General features: G+C 43.6%; 1 protein-coding gene across 1 annotated transcript in view; it reads left to right on the forward strand.

Moving 5' to 3' along the window:
* The window catches only part of LOC124788595 (facilitated trehalose transporter Tret1-like), a 59,842-nt gene extending 56,487 nt beyond the window's left edge, over positions 1-3,355 (forward strand). The window contains exon 4 of the mRNA XM_047255865.1: positions 2,870-3,355. Within this exon, the coding sequence (XP_047111821.1) occupies positions 2,870-3,355 (486 nt within the window). The remainder of the gene's footprint in view (positions 1-2,869) is intronic.
* The last annotated feature ends 7,771 nt before the right edge of the window (positions 3,356-11,126 follow it).

Here is an 11,126-nt window from a genome sequence, read left to right on the forward strand (position 1 = left end):
AACGACTCACCGTGCTTTTGTCCACTGCCAGATCACTGTAGACATTCTGCAAGCGCCTATGAATATCTGACATGCCCTGGTTTTCCGCCAAAAGAAACTCGATCACTGCCCGTTGTTTGCAACGCACATCCGTTACAGACGCCATTTAACAGCTCCGTACAGCGCTGCCACCTGTCGGAAGTCAATGAAATTATACGAGACGAAGCGAGAATGTTTGAAAATATTCCACAAGAAATTTCCGGTTTTTTCAACCAAAATTGGCCGAGGAAAAAAATGTGTTGCATTACTTATTGAACTGCCCTCGTACTTCCCTTCGACCTCCACATTTACTTCGCGTGCTCAAAATGACCTCAGTTAGCGTCCACATAGGTCGTTGAACAACCTGTTCACTGGGGTGGCTGCTTTTGGTAGTTTCCAAGGATAATGTACTTTAAGTTTCCTCAACTTAAAGTGCATTATTGTAGGAAACTAAGATAAGCAGCCACCCGATGGGAAAACAGCTATGTTACTTTCAAAGAATACGGGACGACCTCCCGTCAATCTCTTCGTGGTATCCATTTTCCTGAGAGATAGGGAACGAAATTCTAGTTCATAGGGCGTAGTAAATACGCAAGACAAAAATGTGCGCAGCATCTTGAGTTATACTTTTCACTTACTGTTCCGTGTCAAAGGAAAACTGCCCACTTAAAACGCTGCAAAACCATGACTTTGTTTTTGAAACTCTGACAGCAACCGTATTTACAGTCTAAATTATGGAACTGAGGCCCTTCTATTATGAAAATTGCTGCTCTTTGAACGCCAAAACATATTTCAGCACCTTGTGCCATCATCGTTGGGTACAGGCAAACGTGTTTTAAGTGATAATTAGTCCGTTTTGATTATTCTCTAGAACATCTTAGAGCTTTAAATATAATAGGTAACATAGTACATTTTCTGACCACGTAATTGCCCATAACCACCAACCAAATAAAATAGACGCAGACTTAAAAATACAAAATCCAGCAGCCTACATCAAAAATTTATCGTAGACGAAACCTTTCACATAGGGAACGAAAGCAAGATCAGATCGAAAACAGGCCATAAACGACTACGCTACAATATCATACACACTGAAACGGAAAGACGGACAGAAAAAGAAACAGGTAATCATCAAAAGGGAGCAAGCGCTCAGCAGTACCAGAAATTGGAAATTTCGACTTGCGAATGTGGTTCATCAAAATCCTGTACTGTGTTTCTGCGTACATTTATACAACTAATAGGAAGTGATAGCAAACTATATTCCCGAAATATTTACATGCAGCGAAATTACGTTTATAGATGAAGTGGTTTGTTAACTCGCCAACTAAGCTCCCAACAATGTTATTTCGTTGCAGATGGCGAGCAGTATAGTAAATTGACGTTCTACAGAATGAGGTAATAATCACAACAGACATAAAATGTTTTCACATTTAATTTATCTTCCAATAATTACTTAATTAGCAAAAGAATACAACAGAGTAGTACATTTTACTAGTGTGCTAGGGGCTTGGTGTGGGGAAGGGAAGTGCCAATGAGGTGCGAGCTGGTGTTATACAAAACTTACTTCACACCCATACTATTTTACAGCTCAGAGACTTGGACTATGACTAAAAGAGAGGAGAGTAGGATACAATCCAGTAAAATGAAGTTTCTGAGAACTATGCTAGGGAAGACGAGGAGAGACAGAGTGAAAAATGAAGATGTTAGGAAGGAAATTGGAGTGGAGAAGTTGACTGAGAAAATTGAAAAGAATAGATTAAATGGTTTGGGCAGGTGAAGAGGATGGGAGAGGGAAGAGTACCAAGAAGAATGATGGAGTTCAAAATTGAGGCCAAGAGGAAGACCGAGAACAAGATGGATTGATACAATAAAGATGAGTTTAAGGAGGAGAAACCTGCTATGGAACCAAATTGTTTAAGAAGAATGGTGGAAAGACGAAGTAAAGTGGCGAAGTACCATTGATACCCCACCCGACCGCATATTGGATAGAGGGGAAACGAAGATGATGATGAATTACTTAAACATTAGTTATTTAAACATGTTTGCATTGCACAGACCTGAATAAAAGTACCCACTGATAATGGTGCAAAACTGCTGAAATATGTTTGAGCATTAAAAAGAATATAGCTTTATAGGGGTACTTAAGTTTCCAAAATTGAAATCGCTAAATGTTAGTCAAACATTATGTCCTAGTCGACCAGCATTGTTTTCACCAAAAAGAAGTGCTTATCAATACTTCACCTTTCAGTCAAATCCTCCTCTCAGCATAATCCTCAGTCTCTTTCTCTCATAGTATGCGCTATTAGATCTTCGTCTGAATCTTGCAAAAGTCGTTGTGCACTCCAAATTCTTTTTATTTAAAAACATGATGCTTGTTAAGTCTCACGTACACATTGAAGGGCAGGCTTCTTCTGTGAGCGTGCAAAATGCTTCAGTAATGTAGCTGAGGAAGAAGGGCCACTGTTTTAATGTTCTGTGGAAGTCGCTACACAATACTGTGAGTTTCAAAGTTATTAAGCATGCGTGAACTACTGTTCTCTTCGCTAGGTTACTCCCATCTCTCTCCATTATTATTGAACATTGACAACAGCCGCTCAGGTTTATACTATCACAGACTTCCGCTGTTCCAACGACCGTCACGATTGATCATTATTTATTCACTTTTTAGTCGAAAAGACAACACTAGCATATCTATTTAAGTGATCAATGTTAAATGACAGTGAACCTACAAACTGACAAAAGCCAAGCATCACATAGTTATCACATTTTAAGACGTGTGTACATTTCTTTGGCACCCTTAATAGTTTGTTGAATGTGTGCGTCCGAATAAAATAGAAACTGCATCCCGCAGGTCTTGGCCGTGATGATGGCGATAGCCTTCGTGGACCGAGTAGGTCGGCGGCAGCTGATGAAGATCTCGCTCATGGGGGTGGTATTCTGCCTCGTCGCTCTCGGACTCTTCTTCTTCATGAAGGACCTCGATGCGACGTCGGTGCTTTACTTTGAGTGGCTGCCGCTGCTCATCTTATCCGTATATCTGTATCTGTTCACACTTGGTGCAGGACCTTTGCCTTGGGCTATGATGGGCGAACTCTTCCCAGCGCACGTGAAAGGCGTCTGCAGCAGTATCTGCGGCGCCTCCAGCTTTGTTCTCGCTTATATTACATGCGAGACGTTCGCTCATCTAATGGGTGTCCTCACATTGGCTGGAACTTTCTGGCTGTATGCGGGACTTTGTTTCCTGTCTGCAGTATGGCTTTTCTTCTTCCTCGCCGAAACAAAGGGAAAAAGCTTGGAAGAAATACAACATATACTTAGTACACGATTAAACAGTTGAAACTTTCATGTGCATTACATGTTTGTTTTGTCTTTTTGTACGTATACTTAATGAAAATAAGAACTAATCAACACTGTTATAAATGTCATTAGCGTTTGTAAAACGACATGACGATGTAAAATTCCTTTTTATAGAACACGGGTGGGCAACTGGCGGCCCGCGAGCCATATCCGGTCAGTGTTTTCTGATATTTTCACCCACCCTCTGCTGGCCTCCGGATTGCAAAAACAAAAAAAAGAAAAATCCGAGTTTACGTCCAAAAAATGGTTCAAATGGCTCTAAGCACTGTGGGACATAGCATCTGAGAGAGTCGCTGGACTACGCCGGGCAAAAAATGGTTCAAATGGCTCTAAGCACTATGGGACTTAATTTCTGAGGGCATCAGTCCCCTAGACTTAGAACTACTTAAACCTAACTAACCTAAGGACAGCACACACATCCACGGCCGAGGCAGGATTCGAACCTGCGACCGTAGCAGCAGCGCGGTTCCGGACTGAAGCGCCTAGAACCGCTCGGCCACAGCGGCCGGCTAGTGTTTGCAGCTCATGACGCAGACCAGTAAAAATTCTGCTTATCCGTGCATTCACAATGCCGCTACCGCTGGATTTGAACAAGGAGAAACACGTTTATAGTCTGAGGGCGAAGTTTTGGCCGATGTGTCATGTGTGTGCAGAGAGAAGTATCTTCGCTCCTGGATCAATGCTGACAACACACTCACGTTATTTAAGCCTTGCTCTTTTCGTCTGTGCGACACACTGATAGAGCTCAGAAGTCGTTAGTAGGCGATAGTAGCGAAAAAAAAAATACAAACTACTAGAGAAGTATGCTGCTTAACAACGGCAGCAGGGTGCTATTCTTATCGGTACATTAATCTATTAACATTAATGTCACAGACGCTATAATTCTGCAGCAGTAGCGCTGCTGTCGCCTCACGTGGTGAAGCGGTGTGAGAGATTAAGTATGAGTGTTGTCCAGAAAGTAAGTTCCGATCGGTCAAGAAATTACTCCTTCCGGTTATTTGTCTACATAGTCGCCAGTCCGATTTAGACGTGTCGTAACGTTGTACCAACTTAGCAATAGTCTCGTCATAGAAGTCAGCCTCCTGTGCTTTCTGCCAATTCTCTGCACTGGTCTGCAGCTCGTTGTCTGTTCCAAAATGTTATCTTTATAGTCAGCATTTGATGCGAAATGTGGTGAAAATGAGAGGGAGCCACGTCCGGATTGTGTGGTGTGTGATCAAACACTTCCCATCGGAAACCCTGAAGGAACGTCTTCATTGCCCTTACAGTGTGCTGCCGAGAATTGTCATGAAGAAAGAAATGCATGTCAGTTACATTATGTGGGGTTGCATGAAATCTGGCGAAATCTCTAGACAAACACTCAAACTTGGCGAGAGATACTACTATCTAGGCACTTTTCGTGCTTACTGTGTGCTCAGAACCGCAAAGGGCGACGTGACGCGATCCATGGGCGTACTAGAGACACTGCCCAACACATCTGTGCAAAGCTTCATTGAATTTTCAATGTAGTTTCCATTTTGCGAACGATTGGAGCTTACTTTCTGGACACCTTTCGTATGTGAATCGGGCCCGCGGGTCACCGAAGGTTGCCATGCCTGTTATAGAACAGTTTTGTCGCATGGAGATGCATGCACTAAAGCCCAAGTTTCTCCTGAGACCGGCTCGTGAGGTCCCCAACACAAATGTTAGGGAAACGTCGTTATATAAGCTGAAGCAACCCTGGAAACTTGTACATCACAAGCTAGCACTGATGTGCCACTTTCTAGAACATTGAAAAAAGTTAGTCGAGTTTATTAAGATGAGCTCGAAGATAAAAAAGGTTCACGAGCGAAATATTAATCAACCCCTTAAAGGAGCACACTGGTTGCTTTGGAACTATATAAATGTTATCGAACTGGTACCAGGTGGTTGTGTGTCCATCCACGCTGATGTAGTTCATGCCAGTGAAGCGGTGCCCACGAGTATGTATCAATCGGTTGCAAGGAATCACTGCAGGAAGATGTGCTGCTTTGGAGACAGGATAACAGAAACAAGCTATCGTGTTTGGGCGTTCCAGTGACCACACCGCGAATGAGGTTGTCGAACTCAATGGTGTATCAATGCAGACTGTCGAACGTGTGTACAAACGGTGTTCCAGCCGCAACGGTGGTTGTAAAAAAATTGTAACCGAAGTGGACCGGAGGCGTGTGTCATGCCATGTGAATAGTAATCGGTTTCAAACCGAACAGGAATTGTTCGTGTCAGTGAATACAGGGGAATTTCAACCAGTGTCTGAGCGAGTATTGCAAGGCCGACTGTTTGCAGTAGGAGTTGGGTACCTATCAAAAGACCATTGCTCACAGTAGCAAATATTCTGCACATCTTCAGTGTGCCAGAAACACAGTAACTGCACAAGTGGAAGCGCGTAATGTGGTCCGATGATTCGCCTTTTAGCTTCTTTTCAAATGATACAAAGCGTCGAGGGCTCCGAAATGCAAATGAGGCCTCTAAACTGCAATGTATGGATGATTCATTTATGGCGACAGCAGATTCTGTAAGGTTTTGGGGATGAATTTTGTTAAGTGACATGGACTAACTCGTTCGGTTTACGGTGCATATGAGAAAGGATGTATATTTCAACATTCTCGGTGACCAAGAGTTGCCTTTACTTACACATCTTCGTGATGAGTGTGCTGGGAACACACTTGTCTTCCTAGACGACAAGAAGCATATTTACAGAGCTGCACACTTACGTTTGCGGTTTGATGGAAACTGAAACACCCTGTCGCTCCTCGACCGGCCCCTTGCAATCATATGATCTTAATGTCATAGAAAATGTCTGGGACTGCAATGGTGAGCAAAACTTAAAGATGGAAGTATCTTTTGCATGACGTATCACTGCCCTTTTTCCACATGATATCTTGCGAACAATGGATGAAGGGTATCAGACGGATGCCGTATTCCTTGACTTCCGGAAAGCGTTTGACTCCGTGCCCCACTGCAGACTCCTAGCTAAGGTACGAGAATATGGGATTGGTTCCCAAATATGCGAGTGGCTCGAAGACTTCTTAAGTAATAGAACCCAGTACGTTGTCCTCGATGGTGAGTGTTCATCGGAGGTGAGGGTATCATCTGGAGTGCCCCTGCGAAGTGTGGTAGGTCCGCTGTTGTTTTCTATCTACATAAATGATCTTTTGGATAGGGTACATAGCAATGTGCGGCTGTTTGCTGATGATGCTGTGGTGTACGGCAAGGTATCTTCGTTGAGTGACTGTAGGAGAATACAAGATGACTTGGACAGAATTTGTGATTGATGTAAAGAATGGCAGCTAACTCTAAATATAGATAAATCTAAATTCATGTAGATGAATAGGAAAAATAATCCTGTAATGCTTGAATACTCCATTAGTAGTGTAGCGCTTGACACAGTCACGTCGATTAAATATTTGGGCGTAACATTGCAGAGCGATATGAAGTGGGACAAGCAGTAATGGCAGTTGTGGGGAAGGCGGATAGTCGTATTAGGTTCGTTGGTAGAACTTTGGGAAGATGTGATTCATCTGTAAAGGAGACCGCTTGTAAAACACTAATACGACCTATTCATGAGTACTGCTCAAGCGTTTGGGATCTCTATCAAGTCGTATTGAGGGAGGACATAGAAGCAATTCAGAGGCGGGCTGCTAGATTTGTTACTGGTAGGTTTGTTCATCACGTGAGTGTTACGAAAATGCTTCAGGAACTCGGGTGGAAGTCTCTGGAGGAAAGGAGGCGTTCTTTTCGTGAATCGATTCTGAGGAAATTTAGAGAACCAGCATTTGAGGCTGACTGCAGTACAATTTTACTGCCGCCAACTTACATTTCGCGGAAAGACCACAAAGATAAGATAAGAGAGATTAGGGCTCGTACAGAGGCATATATTCAGTCATTTTTCCCTCGTTCTGTTTGGGAGTGGAACAGGGAGAGAAGATGCTAGTTGTCATACGAGGTACCCTCCGCCACGCACCGTATGGTGTATTGCGGAGTATGTATGCACATGTTGATGTAGCCCGATCAAACTTGGGCCACACACCGAAAGAACTGCTTCATTGTAGTACAGAAAGTAACTGAAAACAATACGCAATGAGACGAACAGAAGTGACAGTTTTATTGAAAGACGATAATTTCACTGCAATTACCACGATTTGTGGCGGTCCCTGGACATTGCAACAGACGGACAAAGTTTCTTATTACGCCGTGTGATCACCAAAGACGTACTCTGCTAAGTGCTGCCATGATGACCACAAGTTGTCCTCCAGCAGAGCAGTTGATAACAGCTGAACAGTCACTGCCTACACCTGCACAGGTCGATGCAGTCACGCACTGTCTTTCATAAACTGAAGTAAGGGCCGAATGCGCACCTGAAAAGATGCTCTTGGGAAAATAATACTGTCTAACGTTGACTGTTGAGTGTACCGTGTTCAAGAATTTGGAGGTCGATACACGAGGGCAACACACTGCCGCCCCTCACGATAACTCCAGGACCACGAAAACGATCATATTCGACAGTACTGGACGTACCCTCAGATAGCGAAGTGTGATAGTATATGTTATACCTAGGAACATTCGCGAAAATTATCATTTTGTTGGTCTAGATATTATCGTGTGGGGAGACAAAATGTTACATGGGCGTGCTGATGTCCGTATCTTTGATCACGGTGCACTCGCCGGTCAAAGTTGTTTGACAGTATACAGCTTCCCCATGTGTGTCTTTTGAGGCGTATTCGGCACTGACTTCATTTTTATGGATGACTATGCGCGATCCCATCGAACAGGACAGGTGGGGGAGCTCTTGGACCGAGAAGGTATTCGGCCAGTGGACTGGTCTGCCCAACCCCCAGCGTATCTCCCGTTGAGCACGTGTTGGATACATTTGGGAGAGTTACTGCAGGACGTCCAGATCCACCAACGACCATCCAGCAGTTCTCATCCTCACTAGTGGAGGAGTGGACCGTACTACAACAAGAATTGGTTCAAATGGTTCTGAGCACTATGGGACTTAAATTATGAAGTCATAAGTCCCCTAGAACTTAGAACTACTTAAACCTAACTAACCTAAGGACATCACACACGAACCTGCGACTGTAGCGGTCGCGCGGTTCCAGACTGTAGTGCATAGGACCGCTCGGCCACCTCGGCCGGCTACAACAAGAATTCCTTGCCAACTTGTGGCCAGTATGGGAGCATGTTGCAGAGCATGTTTTGCCCTTCGTGGTGATCACATGGCCTGTTAGCAATCATAACCGCCTTTTGTAATGTCCAGGGGTGGCATCATACACCGCTGTGCCGTCTGCGAAATTATTGTTTTTGAATAAAACTGTCATTTTTGTAGTCTCATCGTGTATTTCTTTCAGTTCCCTTCTGTACTGCACTGTACTGTACAATATAGTACCATCTCATTTTATATTCGGTAGAAGTTTCATCGCCGGCCAGGGTGGCCGAGCGGTTCTAGGTGCTACAGTCTGGAACCGCGCGGCCACTACGGTCGCAGGTTCGGATCCTGGCTCGGGCATGGATGTGTGTGATGTCCTTAGGTTCGTTAGGTTTAAGTAGTTCTAAGTTCTAGGGGACTGATGACCTCAGAAGTTAAGTCCAATAGTGCTCAGAGTCATTTGAACAAGTTTCATCAAATCATGTTGTTTGGCAGTGACACATCACGCGGAAGTTACTTTTGTCCTTAAGTTTTGGACGCCAGTGTGTTTGGATCTGCGGATAAAACATAGAAAGAAACATATCATCTACTTAGTAGCTCTACCAGATCTAATCATCAATCAGCGGTTTCAGCTGAATATGGCACACCAGTAGGAACTTGTGGACTCTTCTCCTCACCCACAAGAGGCTGTTAATAAGGCTACCTTGTAGAGGATAGACTGATGTGGAACAATTTCGTCAAAGCAGTCTTCAGACTGCAAACAAGAACATTGAAGCTAGAGGCCGTGTTACATGATATTAGAATGATGTCGCATAGTGCTGAATATATTTTTGTTGTGTGCCCATTAAGAATGGATAATGGGCTTTTATAATCTTCATCAAATGTCTGTGGGCAAGGAATAAATTAGACAAGAAAGGATGTTTAATTTCTCGTCGGCGTTGAATTTGTTAGATATGGAGCGCTACTGGAGGAGGAGGGGGCAATGAATGGACCAGGGCCATTCTGGCGATCACTGTTAAATTATTAAAGCGAACTACCGAAGTATTAAAACTGTTGCGGCACCTGGTAGTGTTTCTTACGTTCAAACATTGATGCACCCTAGCGCAATAATGTGAAAAGAAACGAAACTGCATAGCGACGGTCGGCTGCTGTGGCCGAGCGGTTCTAGGCGCTTCAGTCCCGAACCGCGCTGCTGCTACGGTCGCAGATTCGAATCCTGCCTCAGACATGGATGTGTGTGATGTCCTTAGGTTAGTTAGGTGTAAGTAGTTCTAAGTCTAGGGGAATGATGACCTAAGATGTTAAGTCCCATAGTGCTTAGAGCCATTTGAACCATTTTTTGGATAGCGACGTTAATATTCAAGTGGAACGTTCAAGTGCGCCGTAAAGTGGGGAACATTCATATGCAACGTTTTGACATCACATGCTGTCTCATGAGAGACTGTATGGAGACAGTGTTGATTGGAGACTGCTGTGTAATAGACAAACAGCTCATTGGACCTGAACAGAAGCAACCGCAGTTCCTTTCGCACCTGGCATCCGACTCAGAGTGTGATAAATAAACTTACGTCAAAAACTGTAGTAGTACTGCACAGCTATATTGAAATTTAAGTGGCTCTCGTCATATTCTCTGCATTTTCGTTTATTCATGGTTTTAGAATCGCATGACGCAAGTGAACTGTCACGTTTTCTACTTCTACTACTTTAAAAATTTGTCATGCTGATAGAGAAATCTGAATCACAGCAGGTAAACAATGATTTATTTCAAATGATCTGCGCTCGGCAAAACTAGCCTTCCAACTGATTGTTAGTGAATAAAAGCTAATAAGCCACGCGGTACAATTCAACTGCCATCTAATACGCTGTCACAGTAATTGCACTTACCAGCACGCTAGAAATCACCACTAGCACATTCACTTAGAAAGCACATAAGGCAAATTATTAAGTTTGTGCATAAATTAGTAGCCTTTTTGTTTTGTCTGTTGGTTCCCGGTTGCTATGGGTTTGTTTATGGATTATATTTTTTATTTGTAGTTCACTGTTCCTATTTGAATTTACGTATTGTCAGTTTGTCATTTGGAGGTAGTGAGTGGAGTTGTGGACGCTAGAAAATGGAGTGCCAGCTGGGGAAATCGGAACATTTCCGACATATTTTTCTGTTTGAGTTCAGTAGAGCAGTAACACCAGCGGAGGCAGAAACATGTGCGCCGGTTGTGGGGATAATGCCACTGGACTGAGCACGGCAAAGAAATGGTTTTCTCGTTTTAAGGAGGATTTTTATGACATTAGTGACTCTCCACGTTCAGGAAAACCTTCGGGGTTTAATGAAGATCGTTTAAATGCATTAATCCACAGTGATCCACGTCAGAGTAGTCGAGAAGTGGCAGATGTAATGAACTGTGATTATTCAGCCATCGTGCAACATTTTCATGCAATGGGGAAGGTTCAAAAATCGGATGTATGGACATCTCATGCTCTAAGCCAAAATCACAAAAATCGGCGGGTGGCCATATGTGCATCTGTGCTTGTTCGTCATCATTTGGCTCGTGAACAACACCGAACATTCCTATCCTGTATCGTTACT

The sequence above is a fragment of the Schistocerca piceifrons genome, chromosome 3, assembly GCF_021461385.2.
Source record: "Schistocerca piceifrons isolate TAMUIC-IGC-003096 chromosome 3, iqSchPice1.1, whole genome shotgun sequence".
NCBI lineage: Eukaryota > Metazoa > Arthropoda > Insecta > Orthoptera > Acrididae > Schistocerca > Schistocerca piceifrons.